Consider the following 23,986-nt stretch of genomic DNA (forward strand, 5'->3'; position numbering starts at 1 on the left):
AAAAAAGAAGAAATTATTGAAAAAAGAAGAAATTATTCAAAAAAGAAAGAAATCATTTTAAAGAAAAAATTATTAACAAAAAATGGGAAAGAGAAGAAGAGGATGCAAAGCTAAGGTGGCAACAAAGAGGAAATAAAATGGCAGCTAAATTAGCAAACATATAAATGAGGAGTATATGCTTTGGTTATTTTACAGAAAACAGAAGGGGGTGAAATTGAAATTTAATTCCATCTTCATGGTTTCCTTAAAGAGGGTGAAATGAACGCGTAAACTGCGACACAGTTGAAAAGAAAATGAAAAAAAAAACAATCGTTTTGCGCTTTTGGCCCTTTGCCTTTCGCTTCACACTTTACACTTCTTACTTTCCTCATGTGCTGCTTCTTTTTTTTTCCCCTTTGCGATGTACACAATTGAGAAAAACGTGGTGTAATTGGTAATTCCCTTTCCGAACATGTGCCTCCCTTCACAAGAAGAGGTGCAAAGCACACAGGAGGCATAAAACGCTCAACACGGAACATACGCTGAGCAGAAGAAGCACATAACGCAGATTATGCAAAACTTGCACAACTCGTGGATGCACATGTCACAACCTAGAGGCAATTGCAGGAGTTACTTATACACACATTGGTTTACAAACTGGTGGAGAAGGGAAGAAAAAGAGGCGGCACAAGAAGAAGAAAAAGAAATAAGGAGGGAAAAAGGAGGGGCGAAAAAAAAAATAAAAAGGCATACACATTTGGCACTTATATATGTGTGCTCCTCTCTTCACACCCCTTAAAGGAGTGGACTGGCACGGGAGAAAAAAGTGCCCCAAAGATGCCCGAAAAATACGCCAAAAAATGTAAACATGTGGAAGTATCAAATGGAGGAGAAAATAAACGGCGCAAAACGCACAGCGCACAACGCACGGCATACAGCAAGGGTTCAAGGAAAAATGCGACTTTCTGCAAAGATAAGTTCTTCTGTTCAACCCCCACAGTAAATATATTTTTTTTTCTTTCTTTCTTTTTTTTTGGCCAGTAGGTCTGCCTATTACACAAAGGCAGTCATTAAAAATTGACAAATTGGGCCTTGGTAAAATCAGCACATTGTTGGGGGTGAAAAAAAGGAATGGGCGTTCTTTCGCGTGAACAAATGGGAAAATGGGCATATGAACGTGCGCAAATGTGCAAATTTGCAAATGCCATGTATGTACACACGTATGTAACAGGTATGCATTCACGTACACACGTGCGATGCGGAAGCGATTTGCAAGCACAGCTTCGCCTCTGGGGGGGAGGTATCAAAAAAGACGAATTTCTCCCTTTCAAAAAATTGAAAAAATGGGGTGTTGGGGGAAAAATTAAGCCAAAAGGGGGAGTAAACAAGTGAGGCGGCGAAGTGATTCAGCCAAGTGATGCAACGAAGCCAGGGGGTGGGGAGACCATACGCTTATCCGCTTCGCAAAAATGTATTCCTGACGAAACGCGGCACATATGCATATGTCTATGCGTTCACTTCACGTGAGGTGAACTTTTTTTTAATCATGCACATGCATACGGATGTGCGTATACATATACACGTAGTACTCGCGCCGAGCAATGCGCACTTTGGTAAGTAAAGGGTTCACTTAAAAGGGGGAAAGAAAAAGTATAAAATGTTTCGTACATTTAAAGCGATGCTCAATTGGGGGAGGACAAAATGGCAGATGATATATTTTTTTAAATGTATCATCCTGCCAAATGGGCTTTTCTATTCATGCGTTCGTATTTCTCGCGAGCGCTTGGGGCATCACGCGGATGTGCATTCGGGCATGCGCAGTTTGGGACGCGCACTTTGCATAGGCATACATTGCATAAGCTCACATTCCATACGCTTCATTGCATAAGCTAACATTCCATACGCTTCATTGCATACATCACATAGGCGAACATCCATGTCATCGCGCTGCTAAACATAAACACACGCAGTGTTGCGCGGTGGTAGAGATAGCACCAGGGGGTGAAACAGTCGCACGCCGAGTCAACGAATGCAAAACTGCTATACGGACGCTTTTACCAGAAGAAGGGGGTGTATGCGTACATTCGCCCCACGTGAGGAAGGTTATCACAAACGAATGCTGCCCAATCGGCTTCCATGTTTCATGTTTCCAGAGTAGGGCCATGGCGTCTGCAAAATGAAATTACCTCCGCATCAGCGCGATCTCTGTTAATATATGCTGCACATATGTACTGTGTGTATGTCCTATGCATGTAATGCTATACATATGTGTTTTTTTTTTTTTCTTCTTCTTCTTTTTCACCTGAACGGCAAGGTGGAAATGCGAAGAAAAAGCCGCTACCCGAAAACCGCAAAGGTGCGAACAGCCGGGGGTTGGCAAACGCGTTGCCCAAAAAGGAAGTAAACCTTCCTAATGGTGCGAGCATACGTTTGCGCTAAGGTACCGCACACTTGCAAACATGCAGCTTACTCGCATGTGTCCTATTGGCTTCTTCGCCTCTTGGATGTCTTTCACCTGCGGGTGAAAACGGCACGAATCAACGAGCGCTTTTGCTTGGCTGCAATTATGTACGCCTCTTTTGTGCGCCTCTTTTGTGCGCCTCTTTTGTACGCCTCTTTTGTGCGCCTCTTTTGTACGCCTCTTTTGTGCGCCTCTTTTGTACACCACTTCTTCACGCGGAAGGGGAAAAAGGTTCACGACAAAGGGATGCACCGAAAGGAGCCGAAGATATAATCCCCCTACCCATGTGGTGCCCGGCTAAATAAACTCACACATGTCACACATGCGTGTGCACGTATGACGTCGCATCAGCCCCCAGCGAACTGGGCTTTTTGTGCAAAAGGGGCGGCAAAGAATGAAGGCTACACTGTAAAAAAAAAAAACAAAAACAAAAAAAATCCCTCAACGGGGGGATGCCACTTCTTATCCCAATTATCATTTCAAAGTGAAATGTTTAAAAAGGGAAAACGAAAAAGTGGCATCTTCTCCTCATCATTTTCACCCGCGCGGGAAGTGAAAAAAATGCCTCCCCCGGTTTTGCGGCATCACCTCGTGTAGCAATTTTTACAAATGTTGGGCATACGCACATGCATAAGTGGAAACAAGATTTTTGTAACACCACCACAGGGAAGGAAACCTTTGAAATGAGGCGAAAAGTTGCGCCTAAAGACCATTTCTACGATAGCTGGCAACGGCCACGATGATGGCTCTTTCTGTGTGTCATCCCAGGGAAGGTACCCAATTGGGCACATACCCTCGAGTCGTGTTACGTATGGAACGGTGTGATTTCTTTCATTTGAGAGGGGAAAAGAAGCCTGCCTCTTGCATTTGTGTAGGCCAAATACATAGGTTTGCACTTATGCGAAAAAGGTTCCCCCTCCGGCGAAAGGTGCAGAAGAGAAAGAAAGCACAGATGAGCACACGCGCAGCCAATCGTGTGAGCATTAATCAGGGCCGATCCGCATGGAGATACATGTGCGCCAAGTTGAGCCACTTCACTTTCTTCGCAGCATGGCACACATTATTCCTACCAGGTGTGCCACCTGTGCGACCCCTACCCCGCAAAGTATCCCAAAGGGTCTTAAACTGCTTAGACTGCATAAACGGTTAAACGTGGCAGTTGTTGCATTTTGCACGATGGAGGATACGCCACTTACGGATAAGCAGGATCGTACCAGTAATGAGCCGTCTGGATTACACAGGTTGTTTCCGTTCTGCGAAAGTGGACAGTCCCTCTTGGGTGATATTTTATTGTTGCGCCTGTGGCGGAGAACTTCGATCTGCTTGGAAAGGCCTCCGCACAATTTGGACCATTTCGGCCGCGCAGAAAATAGGACCGAATCGCCGATTTCATACATAATGTAGATGGCGAGGCGTGTTCCCCCCCCCCCCCCCCCAAAAATGGTTTCATTGTTCCCACGGACAAGTCGAATAACAGCAGATAGGAGATTTCACGTCAATGTAAGAGTTATAACTGGCTGAATGGCAAAGGGGGTGATCGGTCAACGATGGATAATGCGAAACGGAGGAGAAACATCCCCGCGTTAAATGCGTTAGGGCATACGCATGTAATATAGACGTATGACACAATAAGAATGGACTCCTACGCGGGGGAAAGTTGCCTCGTAATATGCCTTCCCTTTTTTCTCTCCCCACTTTGCAGTGTCAATATCGTTGCATCGTTTACAAAAAATCTGCGGTGCTGATTAGGCCACTCCTTCGGGCAGCTATCCTAAAAGAGGGGGATTTGGTAAAAAAGCATTTTTGTTCTTATCCCCCTGAGTGGACCTCTCCTCGATGTTTTTCGAGTGTCCCCTCTACCTTGAAGGAAATTCTTGCAAAAGGGGCCTCTCCCCCGCGATTAAAAAAAAAAAAAAAAGTGCCACCTTTAAAACGACATATTTATGGGGGCCTCTCCCTTTTGTGTTCTTTTTTTTTCCCCAAAACGGATGAACTCGCAAGGCGAAACAAAATGGGAAGAATCTTAACTCTTCCTAGCGATTGAATACCATGTTTGTCATTTCTTCCTCCAAAAAGGGATGGCAAAAAGGAATAGAAGCCACAGCTCGCTCATCGGAGACGCTTTCTAAAAAGGCCGCTGTTTATACCTACACCCAAAAAGTGAACATCCATGCAGAGGGAACATAACGGATGCGATTTCACAACATGATTTGACAGATCCCCTTTGAACGCGAAGAAAGCGGGAGATGACAGAAAGCGACGCAGGCAGGGAAGAAGAGGGGGGGGGAAAAAACGAGGCCCATTCCTCGGATGGCGAATCCAGCGACGCAAGTTTTGGCCCCTCCCCGCTGCAGGCCTCCAGCGGGGCGGCGCAGGGAGGGGAGGCAACCGATGATGAAGCAGAGGAAACCGCTGAAGGAGAAGACGCAACCGCTGAAGAAGGAGGCATAACCGCTGAAGGAGGAGGCGTAACCCCTGAAGAAGACGTAACTCCGGGTGCCTCCGCTGACACGGCGGCGGACCCCCGCCCCCGCGCGGCAGGCAAACACCAAGGCGAGCCGCCACCCAAGGGCATGAAGAAAAAACGAATAAACAACGACATATACTTGAAGAACCTGCCAACGAACAAAAACTATCAAGTCAGCTACATGCACACAGACGTGGTGACACACGTCCTTGTCAGCAATAAGAAAAAGTACATAGTGACGGGAAGCGCAAATGGAGTAGTAAAATTCTGGTACAAAAATGTGGGATCCATCGAATTTGTGAAACATTTTAAAATCCATTTGAGTGAAATTATTTGTTTATTCCTTTCGGAAGACGAAGAAGTGATGGGAAGTTTATCCAAAGACAAGACGTACAAACAGTTTGATGTGAGTAGCTTTGACATGAACATCATCATAAAATTGGACTTCTCCCCTCAGACGGGCGAATTTGTCTACTCGTCTCTCTTCTCCCCATCGGTGAAGGTAGCCATTTCGGATAGTGAGAAACCCTGCATATATATTTACAAACCTCTAGAGAGTGACGTCTGCACACATGTAATCAACCTCAGCTCCAATGTCATAGAAATTATTAAGTATAATAAGGAGTATGACCTATGTGTGCTCAGCGATAATACGGGCCTAATCGACATAGTGGACGTGGAAAGTTTTCACTTCCCCAAGGGAGGTATCCACAAGGGTAGTGACCATACGGGTGGTGACCCCCATAAGCCAAAGGGAAGACCCACCCGGGATAGCCAAAGTGAAGATGATGACACCCTCACGTATAGGAAAAGGCCCCATATGGGGAAGAAGGAACTCACCTTTTCCTTCAAAAGTGAAACAGACCTATACCAATTATGCAAATATAAGACGTACGCACTATGTGTGAGCATCAGCCCCGATGGAGAGTTCATGGCGATCCTATCAGAAAGTTACTTTCTCCATATTTACAAATTTGGGACGATGAAGTTATACAGAGTGTATGACGAAAGTACGGAGATGTATCTAACCGCCCAGAATGACCCCCTAAAAAAGGAGCTACATATTGATAGTCTAGACTTTGGGAAGAGACTCTTCATCGAAAAGGAAATAAAAAAACACATAAAGAGTAAAAATATAAAATTGAATATGATCACATTTGATGAGTCCAATCAGTATGTCATTTATTCCACCTTCATCGGAATTAAGGTCGTCAATTTTGTTACCAATCAATTGTGCTACATTATTGGGAAGAATGAAATGAATCTGAGGTACCTCTCCCTTGGCCTTTATCAAAAAATTATCTCAGCGAATAAAACGAGAGGAAACATTCACGAGTCACTCTACATCAATGATGACAATATCTCCGACTGTGCTCTGTTCTGTACTGTGTACAAGAAGGCGCGCTTTTACGTCTTCACGAGGAAGGCCATCTCCGAACAGGAGCTCGACGATAGAGATGTTTATAATGAACAACCCAGCAGAAGTGATCTTGACTCTTTCCTTTCGTCACCTATAAAGAAGGTAGAGGAAAACAACAAAACGTTTAAGAGTGCAGTCATCTATACGACCCTTGGAGAAATCCACGTTGCTCTTTTTCACAAAGAATGCAAAAAGACCGTTGAAAATTTTTCTATTCACTCGAAAAATGGCTACTACAATAACTGCATTTTCCATCGCGTTATTAAAAATTTTATGATACAAACTGGAGACCCCTTGGGAGATGGCACTGGTGGGGAAAGCATTTGGGGCAAAGAATTTGAGGACGAATTTTTTGACCATCTGAATCACTCCAAACCGTTTATGGTGTCTATGGCAAACTGTGGACCCAATACCAATGGGTCGCAGTTTTTTATTACCACTGTCCCGTGCCCTTGGCTCGATTTCAAACACACCGTCTTTGGAAAAGTCACCCAGGGGACCAAGGTCGTCTTAGACATAGAGAAAGTGCGCACGGACAAAAGGGACAAGCCCCTCGAGGACATCAAAATTTTGAACATCAAAGTGGGCCCTTAGCGCGTTTGCATGTGGGCTTCCTGTATATCGACTCCAGTGGGGGCGGGTTCTTTCTTTTTTTTTTCTTTTTTGCTTCTTTCTTTTTTTTTTTCTTTTTTGCTTCTTTCTTTTTTTTGTTATGCTCCACACTTTTCGTGAACCACAGGAGGAGAGGCACCCCCCTCTTTGCTCCCCCGCTATGCAACAAGATGTTATGTTATTCTATGCTTTGCTGTGTCACACCTGCATGGGAGCGGAGGAAGGCCCCCGACAAACCAAACCGCCTCCCCCCAACATCGTCCTAATTTGACACCCCGTTGAAAAGGTGAAAAAAAAAAACTCCAAATAAAGTTCTCATCACAAAGCAAATTTCTTCCGTTTCGTTGAAAACCCATGAGGGCAAAACAGCGGACATTTAAAATGGGGGCCCACGGGTTGTGTACACACAGGTGCTGCGCCAAATGGGGCAAAGTGAAACAAGAAAGATGGCACATTGTATACCCATGGGTTCACGCCTCGTCAAGTGAGATGATTCCTACACCTTTTTTTTGCGTCTGACAATCCGCCAAGCAGAGCAAATTGTCTCTTTTAAAATTTATCACCCGGTAGATATAACTCAACTTGAGGAAAATCCCGACGTAGAGACCTCTCCACTCTGCCAGACGGAAAGGCAAATTTATTAAACCGAGCGGCCTGCGCAGTTTGGCGGCCCATGTGCGCACCGAACCGCTTCATAACCCGAACCGGTTCATAACCCGAACTACTTCACAGCCGGAACGACGTCACCCCCGGATCAGTCCAGTTTAAATTAAAAAAACAAATTCATTAAAAATTAAAGTATAACTTTTTTTTTTTTTTCTTTTTTCCCCCTCAGTCGAAAAAAAACAAAAAAACACTTCAACCGAGTGATGGATCATATCCCTTGCTACCTCTTGTAAATATACGGAGGATGTACCACCTTATCCACTGCTATATAATTTCCCGCCCTGGTGGGAACACCAAATGGTCGGTGCGTATGGGGGTGCGTATGCGGTTGAGCTGGTAGTATCATAGGGCTGGCCACCTTCGGAAGGACAACAGAATTGAGTAGCCGCGGAGTGGCATTACCGACAAATCGGTGCTTCAAAGATTTTATCAGATCATCTCTTTCCTCTTTGAAGATCCGAACTCGGTTCGTAATATCGTTAAAGGTCTGTTGTAGTCGGACCTTATGTCCAGGTAGCCATCTCGTGTTGTTAAATTTCTCAATGTCATCAAGGGCGCTGGTGGACAATGTACATAACGTCTCAACAGTGTCGAATCCCGCATTGACAAAATGGACAGATATTTCAACTGGTAATTTTTGCTGCTTGAAAAAGTCCACAACGAGTATTCGTTCTTGTTCCAAATCGGGATCTACAAAAAGGGGGGCGTAAAAAATGATAAGTCAAATTGGGGTGAGAAAAAAAGGATGAACTCGTGCAAAATTTTTTATTTTATATTTTTATTGTCCCTTTTCGTGGGACGCATGCTCTCCAGCTGGACACTGTTTTTATCCATTAAGCCTGCTTAACGGAGGGAGGCCGCCATGTTGTTGACAAACCTCCATTCCATATGGCCTCAAATCCGTGCAAGTGCTCCGGGTAATGCTTGCACAAAAAGTCCACGATGAAGTGTATCACGTTGCTCGGCTTTCGTTCATCAATTTCCTGTAAATAATGAAGAGAGGCGTGTTTATTCGAATTTTACGCCAAAAATGAGGCCCTACTTCTTATTTTACACGTATTTTTTGCGCACTTGATAAGGCTTGTCTGACGTGACTAGCGGCAAATGCCCCTCTTTTACCTGCGCTATTCGCGCCAACAACTGATGGACATTCGAATTTTTGCTATGAAGACTCCTTTTATTCGATTTCGTGGAGCTCCAGTTGCTGCCTGCGACTGATGTTAAGTCGTCTTCCACTTTTAACTTCTCATCAGAGTTATGCTCCTCATGGGAACGCGCCTCGCTGAAATCTTTAGACATTTTCCCAAGCCTTCTCCTTTATGTGTGTAGGCAGGCATGGGGAGTTTCTTCCAATTGGGCGTTTCGGCTTGAAGAAGTGGGTAGGGTGTGTAGCGGTAACATGCACAGGGGCACTATATAGAGAGCCAGAATAGACAGAGGCAGCATAGACAGGGGCAGCATAGACAGGGGCAGCATAGACAGGGGCAGCATAGACAGGGGCAGCATAGACAGGGGCAGCATATACAGGGGCGATATATAAAGCGGCAATATATATATATTTTTTTTTCCTTTATGTAGAATTTAAACTGGCCAAGTGTTATAGCCTGGCAATTTTTTCATTTTCCACGTTTTCTTTTTTTTAACAAACGCGCTAAGGCAACCGTTCACGCATAGCAAAAATGGACAAATGGAGGGGAAGCCATAGGGAAAAGGAAAAAATCAAAAGGAAGTATGGTCTAACAAATTGGACGTACTTTCCTTGCCCGTCCAGTACGTTTATTATGCCTACCCCTTCAAAAGCATAGCGTAAAAAAAAAAAAAAAAAAAAAAAAAAATTCCCCGTCAAGTATCATCTCACCCGTTCTTTCTTATACACAGGAGGTAACCTCCTAAATGTAAAGAAAAAAAAAAAAGAAAAAAAAACAATAGAAATGTTCCTTCCTTTTGCGATGTTGTCTTTTAAGACCTAAGCAATATTTGCCAAGATATTCAACATGCTTTTATGTGTATACCAATTTTGTAAAGCCACAAAAATTGCATTACATGTGTTTGTGTAGACCCATGGAAGAAACCTCACGTCGAACGGCTTTGCAGTTCGCAGACAGCCTACGATTTTCGAATAACTTCCTACCATTTTGGAATGTAAAAATTATTTATTGTATTAACGGTTCAGGTAAATTCTCAGTTCGTGTGCGCAAAAGGGTGGGACATTTCGCGTATTTGCCTGAACTGTTAATAAAAAAAAAAATAGCAAAATGGCACAATAGCAGAATAGCAAAATAAAAAAAAAAAAAAGCCAGAACGGATACCCAACTGGTTAGTGCTAGCTGGGCACGGACAAATGGCGAAGAACATCTCGTCTGCAGAAGAGACCGCTACATAATGTGGCATGTCGAGGATAACCACTTCGAATGCGTATAAGGTCTAAGCGGTTACCAACTGACGGGGTTGTTCTTTTCCGCGTTTGGAACAAATTCACCGCAGTAAAAAAAAAAAAAAACGATAAACCCAGTCACATTACAGTAAGCCCCTAAATTTTTTTTCCTTTTCGACCCATTCTGGCTGAAATGACAAGCGGGGTATGAATACGCCGAGGGATGGTTCCCTTTCTTAAGGGAGGTGCAAAAAAGGAATGAGCGATCGCAGAAATTTTTTTAGAGGCGAAAAATTCTAAAACAGCTCCTTTTCTGCGAGGAAAACACACACCACGTTAAGAAACATGATGGGTGTGATCCGAGGGGAGAAGGAGATTTCCTCGCGCAGCATGCTGCAAGTAGGCCCCAAAGCGGGCTCTTAATATCGCCCAACTTTACATTTGTTCAAGAGTTAAACTATTTCCACTTTTTATGTAACGCATATGCAGGAAGTTTTCTATGTGTACTGCTAGGCGGGATGACCGTGCCCCTCTTAAAAGAAGAAGAACGACCTCCTGTTCATTTTCCCCTTCTTCCTAAAATCAGTTGTACAAAAAATAGCTAAGCGTTTTTTTTTTTTTTTGTACCCAATTTGGACTTCTTCCCCTTCTGAGTAAGGCTAACAAAATGCCCTTCCCTAACCCTAACGCGTTGTAAGGAAAGGTTTTACGACCCCACTGCAGCGCCACCCCGTAGAAGCAAATTCTACATTTAACAACCACGTGTTTAGTAGAAGAACCGAACGACCTGCTGCCTGTTAAAGGGGGCAAAAAAAAAATAAAATAAAAGGCATACGCGAAATGTTAAGCCATGAAAAATAAAAATATCACCAAATGGCTTTTACGCATAGAGCCTAGAGGCAAACATTTCTCCGTTTTGTAATTTTATATGAGGGGCTTCCCCACGGCATAGATTCTCAAAAAAAATCTCCCCCACAGGGATTACTGCTATATGTACAACATAAACGGGTAATTGTTATTATAAGTTTTCTTAAAAAGGTTTCCCTCAAAAAAAAGGGGGCCAAGAAAAAAAGGCAAATAAAATATAAAATACGTCTATTTATACGTACGCGTCCCACGAGCGCTGAGAAGTGAAGGAAGGCCACCAATAAAAAATAAAACAACATTATACTTTCGCCTAACCGTGCCCCAAAGAAAAAAGCATGTACATTGGAGTGCTATCAAAAAAAATTGACGACAAGTTTGACTTGAAAAATGACTCCAAATTTGGTGGTGCCCCCGTGTGGTTATATGGGAAACAACCAACCAACTTCAATTTGGAGTGTCCAACGTGCAAAAACGATTTGACGTTTTTATTTCAATTATCAACGTCGTATAATGAGTACGTAAGAATACTGTACTTGTTTTGCTGCTTGAACAGTGGGAAGTGCAACGTGAACAGAAACAGCTGGGTTTGCATTAAGGGAAAAAAAAAGCTATTTCAAAATAGGGGTGGTGATAAAGTGGGCCCAGAGTCATGGATAGACGGCTGTGCCAAAAGCGAAATCTGTCACAATGGAAGAGCAAATCTGAGTGATCCTCAAAAAGGAGTCTTCCCCAATTGTAGCAGAACAGATTGGAGACAATCCATTTTTGATTTCTCCAGTGAAAATATAAAAAAAGAAGACTCTCTCACAGAAGGTGTAACTTTTATGGAGGAAAAATTAATTGACTGGAATTCCTTATTTTCCAAGAGTGCTACGGAAGAGAAAAAAAGGAACAGCTCATCCTTTGGTAACGCCATTAGTCCAAGCTTTAGTGGGGTAAATGGGAAACCAAGACATAACCATTCACCTGTCGTAGAGGATATTTTCCAAGCGAGTGAACCTAACGGGGGAGACGAACTTCTTGGGCCGCCCCAAATGAGGCACAAAAAGGAAAACTTCATGGAAGAACGAGACAGAAGTTGCAGATTACCCACTTTTTACATTTCCCTGATTGAAGACGATGGAGATGATTGTGGACGGGGAGACTACCTCTACGAAAAGGCGAAAAAAATGCATGAAACGTATGAACAACACAATAAGGAAAACATGGAAGAGGACGCAGATCTGGTGATAGGAAAGGATCACTATCTGGACGACATTGGTGATATCGAATTCTTCGAAAATGATTTTAACGGATGTGTAAAATTCTATTCCTACTTAAGTAAAAACTACAGTCAAATATTAAGGTATTCTTATAATGGGAAATTCTTATATATGTACAAATCGACGAAGAAATACATCAAGGAACGGACCATGACCTGTGCTCACTGCGGGAGCAGGGTACTCTTCGAGGTGCAGTTCTTTTCCACGTTTGTCTATCAAATAGAGAAAAGGCTTGAAGAGGAAGAAGAAGAGAAGGATAACCTTTCAGGCAATTCGCTAACCAATTTCAACGTGGGGAATGTCATGATATTCACATGTGAACGGGACTGCGTTACGGTGGACGATATGTATTCCTATGAGCGCGTCGAGTTGGAAGTCTTCTAGTGGTAGCGATAGCCGTTTCAGGGGTTGGGGCACGTGCATCGCTGCAGAGTTGGAGGCAACTTTTCGCTGCGTTAACTCCCCTTTGGTTTTTTTTTTTTTTTTTTCCTTTTTTTTGTCATCTTAAAAGCATCCCTTTGAAGGGAATCATAACATACACTGATGTGCGGGCGCGTGCTGCCTGGACACTGCGTAAGGTTAAATTACAACTGCTCCGCCACATACCAGATGCGGCGATTTAATTAGTCGGGTGACGCGGCCACTGATCAGTCGCTCCATCCCATCCGTCAAGCCTCCTCGACGGAACTCTCCTAAAAGGTAAAATTCTTCGTCACGAACATTGCCCAGGGAAATTTAAGCCTTAGGCTCCTATTAAATATTTTCTCTATCGGTATTTCAAACCTTTTGCAGAAGGCGACCGTTATTCTCGGGTCCATATAATTTATTTTAGACGTCCCCAGGGCAATTGTTTTGTTATCATCGCGTACCTTCATTTGGTGTTTTAATTGCTCCACTTTCTTAATCAATGTAATTAGTTTCTTCTTGCAAGAATCCTCTTTCATGTTTTCCTTGACCTTGTTTGGTCTTAACGATCCATCTAAGGTAACAACCTTCGACACAAAGGTGAAGCTTTGCTCGTTCGTTCCCTTTTTCAGATATTGCAGATATTTTTTATACTCCCTTATATCTTCGCTATAAATCTCTATTTGCTTCTTTATTTTGGACATGGCTGTATCGTGCTGTTTGGGGATACTTCTCTGATGGTTACAGAGAATGGCAACTTCTCTATTGGCGTTGTTGAAGAAGTTTATCAGTTCGTTCACATTTGAAACGTCCACTTCTATGGGCGAGTTTTTCTCGCTAGCGTGGATGCCTCCCAAAGTGTTGCTGTAACTTCTACTTGGGGCGGCTGCACTCTTATCGCCAAGGGGGTTGCCACCCGGCTCGTCATCACCCGCTGCGTTGTCACCCGCTGCGTTGTCACCCGTTGCGTTGTCACCCGTTGCGTTGTCGCCTTTGTTGTTCTTCTTCTTCTCCTGCTCCTCCTGCTGCTCCTCCCCCTCGCCATCTCCGCTTCTCCCCTTCTGACTGGAGTCACTTATATCGCTCAGAATACTCGTTGACGCAGTTAAGTTTCCGAGCTTCCTCTTCTTCTTCTTCGGAAAATCATCATAGCATGCGAGCAGCGGGTGCCTCGGTTTGCCCCGAATCTCTTTTATCCTTTTCAGCTGCTCATCTAGGGTAATGGACGCGTTGTACGTACGGAAGACCTTTGCCGACAACGTTGGCATAATTTCTTTTAAATAATCATTTAATTTTGAACAATTAATTTGATCAAACACCCCTTCATCTTTGTGTTTGTTTTTGCAGAATATGATCATATTGATGTATGCTTGCTTGTCCAGCATTACTGTGTTAAAATATCGAATGCTGTCTTTTCCTAAAAAATCTAGAGTTATATAGCAGTGGTCTTCCTCTATGTCTTCTAAATTTTTGGGCAGCGACAGTTTGTTGCTACCTTTGTTGTCATTTTGGTTTGGGGCGGATTCCCCTTTCGTGTTTTTCACCTTGTTCTTCTCCTCCTTGATCTTCTCCCCCTTGCTCTTCTCCCCTTTGCTCTTCTCCCCTTTGCTCTTCTCCCCTTTGCTCTTCTCCTCCTTGCTCTCATTCTTAATGGGCACCTCGTGGGAAAAGCTAACATGCTCGACCCGCAAACTGCAGCAGCCGACCGTATCCGCCTCCTCATCGATGTCTTTTTCCCCCCCCACTCTTAAGGCCAAAAAGTCTATCAAATAAACGGCCGTGCCTAACTGTTTCTCCAGGATGCTTTTGCTCCTCATTTTGTGCCTATAATCTTCCCTAATCTTATGAACACATGATTTTAGCTTCCTTGCATTTTCGTACTTGAGAAAATCTTTATAGCCTTTAAACTTTGATTGAGCCGATAAAAAAGTATACTTTAACTGATCGTTTATGCTGTCCTTGTAGTATGCTAACCACGTGACTTTATTGTCATGGTAGGTGTCTCCCCAACAGTGACCACACATGTCGTCGTACAATCGAGGGACAGGGGCATCTTTGCTTATATTTATCACGACATCTTCGGGGAATATTCTTTTTTTGAGCAAACCCTGCTTTGGGTGCTCTCCTCTACCTCTAAATAGACCAGGCGGTTCCGCTTTGTTGCTGGAGATTTTTTCACGAATCCAGTCAACCAGGGCATACGTATATGGTAGCTCTTTTTCTGACCTCAGTTTCTTTTCCTCTTCTTTTTCTTCTTTCGTTCTATTAAGTTTTTCTTCTCTTAACTTAACTAGGTGATCCTTAATTGGCATGAAATCGATAAATTTAAAGTTGGAGATATCTCCTTTTTTCAATTTGCTTTCATTTTCTTGTCTTATTATGTTATCCTTCTCTAAGGTACATATGAACGTTTTAAAAAAATTTAATATGAACTTTTCCTTGGTACAGTAATCACTGCCTATTACGCTGCACCAGTAGGTAGCTAACTCCTCTGCTTTTTCATTTAACTGTAATTTTATACTTTTATAAAAAATGGGAATATGGTGTTGTACGTATGGAGGGGAAAAAATAAGACCCCGATGCTCTAAGTAATGCCACTGAATATCAGTTTGATGATCTATCTTCTCCCACCATCTATTTATGGGTTCGAAATTTTCTTCGGTTTTTTTAACTATCTTTTTGGGTCTTTTATTTGTTTCCTTCTTGACTTTGCTTTCTCTCTTTTTTACAACTTTTGCGGCTGTGGCCTTCCCATCAGCATCAGTGTCTTTTTTTCCCTTTACACTTGATTTTCTTTTTTTCACCATCGCGTCTTTTTTATCTGTCTTGTTCCTGGTAGTGGGTTTCTCCTTAGCTGTATACTCCGTGGTTGCAGCTGCCGTATCTTTTTTCACCACTTTACATTCATGTAAGGGAGCCTCTGTCCTTTCCTTCGCACTCGTTTTTGACTTGGCCTTTCGAATAACGGTACTCGTCTCTTTCTTCAAAACTGTCTTACTATTGCTCTTCGCAACCTCCTTCGATTTCGTCTCCTCCTTTTTTCCTTCATTTATCTGTTTCGAGTCCTTTAATTTGATGCAGCAGTTTTTTTTCTTAATATTTTCAATCAATATGTCATCATCGGATGTGGTATTATCACTCTCATCGTGATGCTCGCTCCTCTCCATGGTGCACGGGAAAAAATACAAAAAAAAAAAAAAAAAAAAAAAAAAAAAAAAAAAAAAAAAAAAAAAAAAAAAAAAAAAAAAAAAAAAAAAAACGGACTGTGGTAACGTTTCCCCCTTACGGTGAGTTTACCTGTATATGTTACTGGGCCAAATTTGAACCAACCACCATCACAATCTATTTGTGTGTACCCACATACACTTTAAGCAACTCCGCATGATTCGGGGCCTTTCCCTCAGATGAGCGTCCAAAAAATGCGCAAAATGGGAAGGAATTTGTAACTATGGTGCCAATAAGGTACGCTGTACACTTCTACGTACGCTTGAGATGCCACTTGACAGAGGCAGGTTGGCCTTAAAATGAGTCGCTAACAAAGAATGAATATTCGTTCACGCTCTGCGAACAGAACAAGACTAAGCTACGACGAGGGTGGCAGTAAACGCTGCACATTTTGATTCTCATAAAGGGCCTGGATCCCCCGCCGCGACTGCCTCGATTGCCACTACTACTGTAACTGCTATACTGCGGCGGTTTCTTCCTTGGGACCCTCCGCTTTCCCCTCTTTTCCGGCTTGGGTATACACTTGCTATACATAAAAAACGTTCCGTGAAAAGGGAAAATTCTGTTTTTTCCCTTCCAGTTCACATAAAAATTTCGTGCGACGAAAAAAGTTGCGAAAAGAGCCAAATGGGCTATCTGAGGAATTGCTCAAAACGTGTGCTGCGTTCGTGCATCACGTGAAAACAAAACGAATTGCAGGGCAGCCACAAACTAAATCATAAAGCAAAATTACCGCGTTACATAAAAAAAGTGTGGAAGCAGGGAGCAATTAAATGGTTCTCTCTTTTCGTCCATCCAAAAGGAAAAAGTAAAATTTTAAATGAACAGTTTGGTTTTTGCCAGCACTGAAAAAAAAATAAATGAAATAAAGTACACAGAAAAACAATTAAGAGAATAAAATCAAAAGAATGAGAAGAATAAGAAACAAAATGAAAATGCGCAATTTAATTAAAAGCAGGTGATATCCTTATCCAAATGGTGAAACATGTATATCGTTTAAAATTCATCTTTTCGAGAGGGGCTTAATCTGATGGATGATGATACGCCTTTTTCCCAGTGAATGTCTATTTAAAATGCTCGTCAAATGATAACACACGTCCCATTCAGATCGCGCTTGCCAACGATAATATATTCATATCTGTCCCAGTAAAATGATAAACTTGTACGGAAAAAAGAAAAAAAACAAGATTACGAATCAGCTCATTGTAAATAAGAATGAGAAAACCAAATTTTGTAAAACTTTGATTCCCCCCAAAATGTGAGAACATTAAAATGGCCTGCGCGTTCAAGTGTACTTAACGTTTACTGTCCTTTTTTAATTCATTCATGTCAATTTTAAAGTACACGTGCTGCGTCTGTGTATACATATAATATGTGCATATTTTTATGTACGTTTGAATCATTTTAAAAGAATTGTTTTCCTCCCCTCCCCCTGCTGCGTTTGGCGATTCATTGCTTATGTGCCCCCCCTTTTATTTTGATTACTTTATTCATTTTTGTCATCACATTTACCTGCGCTTCGACGCGTTATATTTTTTTTCTCATTCTGCTTTCTTTTAATGTTTATAAAAATGAATATGAAAAAAAAAATGTGCGGATTGAGCACAGTAGAAAGGAGAATTCCTTACACCAATTCAAACGCGTGGCATAAAAAGTACCAATGGAAGAAAAGTACATTTTTAAATGCAACTTCTGAAATATTTTCCTATGTACGAATTAATGCGTGGTGTGTATTGCTAGCTTGTTCTGTTCTCATTTTTTTTAAAAGGACATTCCTTTATCTTACAAATGAAATGATTACAAATTTGGTAAAATAAAAACCTCCAAAGAGCATGTACTTTAAGGTACAACTGGGGGCACAAGGCAGAAAATTCCAAAAAAATGAGGCAAAATTGAATAAAATGGAATTTTCACCTTTAATGCAGAATTTTTCCGCGCACATGTCATAAAAGGACTTCAATTTTTTTTTTCTTCCTTTTCATCGTTAGCGCGGATTTGGTGAATTTCACAATACAATGAAAACGCACAATTTTTACAATTCTCACTAATCTGAAGGGTTACACATTTTCATCTTGCAAATATATACGTTCCTTTTCACATTTACGAGTCAGTGGGAAAAAACTCATAAATTATCATTTTCATGCCATAAAAAAAGGAAAATGATACAAATAATAAAAAAGACAGTTTCGCGTACTTTGTAGTAATGCAATGCCAAAATGGTGCGCAGTTTTTTACTTCTCGATGGGGGCGCATACCTAATATGCGGAAATCCAAACAAAGAATTACAATTTAAGTGCAAGAAAAAGAAAGAAACTCACTGTATTAATGTGGATCCATAACCAGTATTACTGAAAAATGCAAAAAGGGAAATAATCAACCGACTCAAGAAAATAACAAGTACGTCATGTTAACCAATTCATTTTTCCCCTTTTACAATACATGAATCCTATATGCCTTCCACTGCGTCCTCTCATGCGTATATATGCATGTACATATGTGCGTACGCGTGAACTGTTTTTACTAATTTCAGCATAACGCACAGTATATAACCCGCACGGCAGATGGAGCGTTCCCCCAATGAAAAGGACATTACTAATTACAGCTTTAAAATTCATTATCATGTCATCACCCTCCCTTAAGGTACTTTCTCCTTGTAAGAAAATACCCCCATGGGGTAAGTAAAAGAACTGAAAAAACTCTTTATCAGTAAATTGTCCAGTCATTCCTTTATGAGCTTTTATAAATTAATAGCATAAATTTTCTTTTTTTTACCACGACGCACTTGTGTGTTTCAGTGGGTTAAGTCCTAGACTCAGAACACACTGAACATACTGAACAACGTATTTTAAATACTATTTTGCTAATTCGCACGAATTTTCAACATTTTTAGCAGCGGAGGACAATAAATTGTTGCACATTGGCATACATATGTACACACAGCGTAACACACATTACGTTTTCGGCATATCGTTCTCGCCTGTATGTTCCACATTATATTGCATACAGTAAAGCTGTAGTGTTATACATACAGTTCATGCCCTTTTATTTCAGCCATCTTCCTAAATGTTTACGAGTATTTTATTTTTATGTACTGAATTGTGCAAATTTCTATAACTTCATCTTATGATAATGCTGTGCCAAAATGAATACCATGAAGTTCTTTTGAAAAAAAAGGGGGGTTCCCTTAAAAAGGAGTTGAAAAAATGCAAAAGTGGCAAAAAAGAAAAATTGTAAGTTTTATATCCCGTAGCATTTCTCAGTTTCCTTCCTTATCCACACGAAGTTGCCCCATTCAGAAAATGAAATTATTTCAAGTTAGCATAAGTAAAAATGTAGGAAGGTTTTGCAAAGGCATAAAAAGAGAAAATAATCTATATAATGCTCTTCTTAATGTTTAAACGAATTTCCTTATATGTAACGTAAACGCATATAAAATAAGCTTAACGTTAAATTTAAGGCGTAAAAAGTGAATGAAAAACGTCATCTTTTTCTTTTTATTGCACAACGCTATTTCTATATTGAATGATTTATGCCTTCATAAAGATGATGTCAGGATGGCCGAGTGGTCTAAGGCGCAGCGTTTAGGCCGCTGTCCGAAAGGGCGTGGGTTCGAACCCCACTTCTGACAATTTTATTACCCATAGGAGAGGGCAAAATATGTGTTGTAAGAATATATGATTATTTATTAATCTTTATATTATTGTGTCAGGAAGGAAGTTTTTTGAATATGATTTTTTTTTTTTCTTCATTATTCGAAAAAGAGGTACATTTAATCATATTTCATATTTATGGAAGGATAATGGATTTATTATAGCATCTGCTCCCATTATTTTATACCACGTGATGTTGTAGATTTTCCAAGAATTTTAGCTAAACCAAATTTACAACGGTATTTTTATTTCCTCTTCAAGTTATTTTCGGCTTTACATAAAGTGTTCTTAGAGAACATGGATGATAGCATAGTCCCCTCCCCTGCTTTCTTGCGTCGTAACTTATTTCAATAAATACATTAAAAATTAGCTATCAAAATATAAACATTTCTGCAGATGCTGCAAGAAGAAATTGAAAAATTATGATGACCTTTCACGCTTGTGTCCTGTTTTAATTCCTTTCAATAAAAATATCGTCTATAACATTAGATGATACGTTCATGAGGACATAGAGGTGCTTTCATGTAGCTAATTAAAAACGAAATTGTCAAGTAAAAATTTCTACTTTATAAAATATGATACGAATGCCAATTCCATTTTGTGCAGTGTTCTATTTAGAACCCTTTGAACCACGTATGTGTTCTCCTTACACGTGAACATTGTTTCTTTAGCAAATCCGAAGATAATTCCCAAGTCTTTTTGTGAACAAATCCAAAGGACAAAACTGAAATTAGACCGTTATTCGTATTATATTTGTGCAACTATGCGTTTTTTTTTTACCCCCAAGTGTTATCTAGAAATATCAAAAATATGTTTTAAAAATGCAGTTACCTCCTTAAACGTTTAAGTTCAAAAAGTTGCATAGGTCATAAAAGAGACATTTTCAGTGTAACCCTCTTAGGGACTAAAAAATATGATCGAATAAATGATAACATGGACCTAAAATAATGTTATAACAGCATATATTAAGCCAATGCGTCTCCTACATGTCTACAAAAAGGAGATTTGCGTTAAATAAGAGCTTCTCATTTTCATGTCTATTCCATGGAAAAAATGAATAAATATACATTTAAGATTTTTTTTTCCTTTTTTGTGTAACGTATTAGCAAAATTGAAAAATAATGCACATTTCCAACCGAAGCATATGTACACAACGGAAAAATGCTTACGAAACAGACTTTTTATGTGCTTTCATTTCGTCATGTTCATTCGTGCCTATGCAAAAGAAATACAGGTGTTAAGATAAAATACTTAAAACGATACTATAAAATGTTACAATTCTAAACATAAATTTAAGAATGTACTATACTAGCCTAACAATTTTGCTTTACTTTTCTCTATGTAAAACAAAGCAGCCATTTCTTTGTAGTTTTAAGCGCTTGAAGCTTGTCACCCAATAATTGTAGATGATAGGGAAGCGGAAAAAGTGAATTAGAAAAACTTTTAAATAGACCGAAATTATTAATAATGTGAAAAATACTATTAATAGCATTCTTTTATGTTTTGTTATTTGTTTAAACAGCTGGTACACAGGATGGAATTGTCTCATTATGTTTGTGTTAAAGCTCTTCAAATGTGTTTCACTTTAAAAATGTGGCTTGCATATATGCAGTAGCATCATTGAATTTATTTGCATTGTTTTTTAAATCAAAATACGCGTTGACTTCTTTTGTCCATTACCTTAACGCTGCTTCAGACTTTTATCAATCATTAGAATCTAAACTTTTTCTTTATTTTTATTTTTAAATACCTCTACAATTCCACACCTTTATTATACAATCAGACACGGCAACGGAAGAAATGCGATTGGTAGGAATGCTATTAAAAATATATTTCCTTTTTTATTGCATTTTTTGCATATTCTCCACAAGAACATATAATTTCATTTTTTGCAAGTTATTGTAAAGATCCCATTTTTTATATTCTAAAAACATATGTAAACGTTATTTTACATTACTTCTTAAGCCAGTGCTACGAAGGCATCGTTGATGTAAATTATATGCGAATTCATCGAATCATTGATCTTCACAGTTCGTTATTGAAAAGAAAAAAAAATTGAATGAAAGATTTCTACTGTCTGATCTTCAGAGCATTTAAATTTTATCTCTTAATCTGTTTTCTAACTTAGTTTACCCTTTTAGAATGATTAAAAGGCTTTGCAACCAAGGATGTTATATGAAGGTAACATGGTTGTTATGCGCATTCATAATTTCACGATTTAATGTAAATACTTAAGCACGAATAAATTTGTACTTGTATATTTTATCATAAAAATTACGCTTCTCTGTCTTTGCTTAATAAAGTATAAGACAACAAAGTGTTAAAAATAAAAAACTCATTTTCCATGATATTTAGAAAAACAAATAGATATTTATTAAGATATTCCTAATTTCTCTTTTTCAAGGTGTTTTTCGTCTACGTCTGCCTCCACCATTTAAAGGTAAATCACTTAATCGATATTACTTGTTTCTACGCGTACTATGGTATAGATTATGCGTTAAGGCTTTAATGATCTTGACCTTTTCCTTGAGTTTTTTCTGTCTAAAATGAATTTGTTACCTGTAATTGTTTCTAAAAAATATATGTTCCTTATTTGTCCAATTAAAATTTATAAATTAGTTTTTATAATAAAAGCACAAAAGGGGACAACTCAAAGAAGGAGAAAATAAACAAGTCAATAACACATTTAGTATAGAAAGGACTCTTTTACTTTTTCCATTAAGGAATTAATTTGTTATCATTTTAAACATCTTTTACTGAAATAAATTACAATTCCACTTATTTGAGTTCTTCAAAAAGACTTTTTTCTTAATTAAAAGTTTTAACAGTCACAGACATTATCATATCATGTCAAATGATAATAATGATATACGCACTTTTGGGATTAATGAAAGTGCTGTAATTGCCTTGTTGCATTAAATGTTGCTTAAAAATATAGAAGCTGTAAGGTAAATCGTGAATTACATACATTAAGATGAATTTTCTTTATTTCTTAAAACCCATATACACTCATATATAGAAACGTTTGAAATTTCTGAATTAATTTATATACGTTCCGAAAATGATGAATATTCCTACACTAGTTAATTGTGTTGCTAAATAGACATGTTAACATGAAGCTGATACGAATTATTATTCTTACAAAAATTATAATTCAGGCACCAAAAAGGATCTTAAGTCAAAATTAGAGATATTTCAGAAAAATGAGCATAAGACAATGAATTGAATACATTTCGTGAAATGACTATGCAGTGCAATAAAGGCACTAACAAAACTAGTTTTTTTTCTCTTTTTCCTATTAAAACATTTATGTTACTTTAAGACCTTATTTTCATTTGGGTACTACATCATTTTATTTCTTTCATTTTCGTTAACATCACATAATATGTTTTAGATATTCAACTAATACCCTTTTGTGGCAATTATAGTTTTAGGATTGCTAAGAATAATAAGAACTGTTAAGTTAAAAACATTCAATATGAAAAAACAAATATACATATTGCTTGTTCTTCTACTAAAGTTCTGTGTAAATACATCACAATTCATTTCATGTTATCGCGATAGCAACTTCATAACTATTATTTGTATTTTTATAAATAAAATAGTCACATCTCCTTTTAAAAAAATCACACTTCTTATTCTGTAGTGAATATTTCTGTTATTTATTTTAGCTTTCGTTACATAAAATTGAAAAGAAGACATATTTATTAGTGTTATTGTATAACAATTGCGCTCAATATAAAAATATAGCTGTTGATTGCATTAAGTTACATCACGTAAACGTTAAAGAAAAAAACTGGCATAGGAGTGTTATGTCTAGACTTTAAAAGACGATCAAAAAATTTAAGGCTTAGCTATAGATAAACAGGTTTTCTTGTGTTGATAAAATGAACAGGGTTCGTAATAACGTAAATGACTTAATAGACATTTTACAAATGATGGAAAATATCAAAAGGAATAACAACATTCAAAGGAAATTATATATCATTCATAATGTTTAACTTAAGTGAATAAAAAATTAACTTATAATTACTATATAATGCTGGTTTATGAATGATATATAAATCCTTGCACAGGTATTAATTATTTTACCAAATAACAATATTCTGTATACACAGAATAAAAATGGAATAATAATAAATAAATAGAATAATTATATTAAAATAATATTATATACCAATTAAAATGAAAATTAATAGCTAAATCAACAATAAAGACATTGTGATAAATGAAAATATATATTATTTTATAGAATTATAAATAATTAAAAATAAATATAATAAAAAATATATATTAAATATAAGCCAAATTTATTTATTAAATATAAATAGATTTTATAAATTAATAATACATAATTAATTTAATTAAAAAATAATATATTCCTTATATCATTTGATAAAAAAAAATGCATGAAATAAAAATAAATAATAGTTAATGAGCATTAATATTAATTAAAATAATAAAAATAAATAATATATAATTAATTAATATAAATAAAATATTTTATAATTGTATTAGTGTATTAACGAAATTAAAAAAATATATTATAAAATATATGAAATTATTATTAAATAATAATTAAATGGAATAGTAAATAA

General features: G+C 38.6%; 4 protein-coding genes and 1 non-coding gene across 5 annotated transcripts; 3 read left to right on the forward strand and 2 right to left on the reverse strand.

Moving 5' to 3' along the window:
• Positions 1-4,686: 4,686 nt before the first annotated feature.
• On the forward strand, positions 4,687-6,921 carry C922_01244 (peptidylprolyl isomerase; the record flags this gene model as incomplete). Its single annotated transcript, XM_008816852.1, has 1 exon — positions 4,687-6,921. The coding sequence occupies one exon, from the start codon at positions 4,687-4,689 to the stop codon at positions 6,919-6,921; it is 2,235 nt and encodes a 744-aa protein (XP_008815074.1).
• Positions 6,922-7,825: 904 nt separating this feature from the next.
• Positions 7,826-8,904, reverse strand: C922_01245 (hypothetical protein; the record flags this gene model as incomplete). Its single annotated transcript, XM_008816853.1, has 3 exons — positions 7,826-8,295; positions 8,483-8,588; positions 8,725-8,904. The coding sequence occupies 3 exons, from the start codon at positions 8,902-8,904 to the stop codon at positions 7,826-7,828; spliced, it is 756 nt and encodes a 251-aa protein (XP_008815075.1).
• Positions 8,905-11,181: 2,277 nt separating this feature from the next.
• On the forward strand, positions 11,182-12,492 carry C922_01246 (hypothetical protein; the record flags this gene model as incomplete). The annotated part of the gene is made up of 1 exon (XM_008816854.1): positions 11,182-12,492. The coding sequence occupies one exon, from the start codon at positions 11,182-11,184 to the stop codon at positions 12,490-12,492; it is 1,311 nt and encodes a 436-aa protein (XP_008815076.1).
• Positions 12,493-12,800: 308 nt separating this feature from the next.
• On the reverse strand, positions 12,801-15,680 carry C922_01247 (DNA topoisomerase I; the record flags this gene model as incomplete). The annotated part of the gene is made up of 1 exon (XM_008816855.1): positions 12,801-15,680. The coding sequence occupies one exon, from the start codon at positions 15,678-15,680 to the stop codon at positions 12,801-12,803; it is 2,880 nt and encodes a 959-aa protein (XP_008815077.1).
• A 3,606-nt stretch (positions 15,681-19,286) lies between these two features.
• C922_01248 lies at positions 19,287-19,366 on the forward strand. The gene has a single exon. It is a non-coding gene; the product is annotated as a tRNA-Leu (tRNA).
• Positions 19,367-23,986: the final 4,620 nt, after the last annotated feature.

Source organism: Plasmodium inui (assembly GCF_000524495.1).
Source record: "Plasmodium inui San Antonio 1 unplaced genomic scaffold supercont1.4, whole genome shotgun sequence".
Classification (NCBI taxonomy): domain Eukaryota; phylum Apicomplexa; class Aconoidasida; order Haemosporida; family Plasmodiidae; genus Plasmodium; species Plasmodium inui.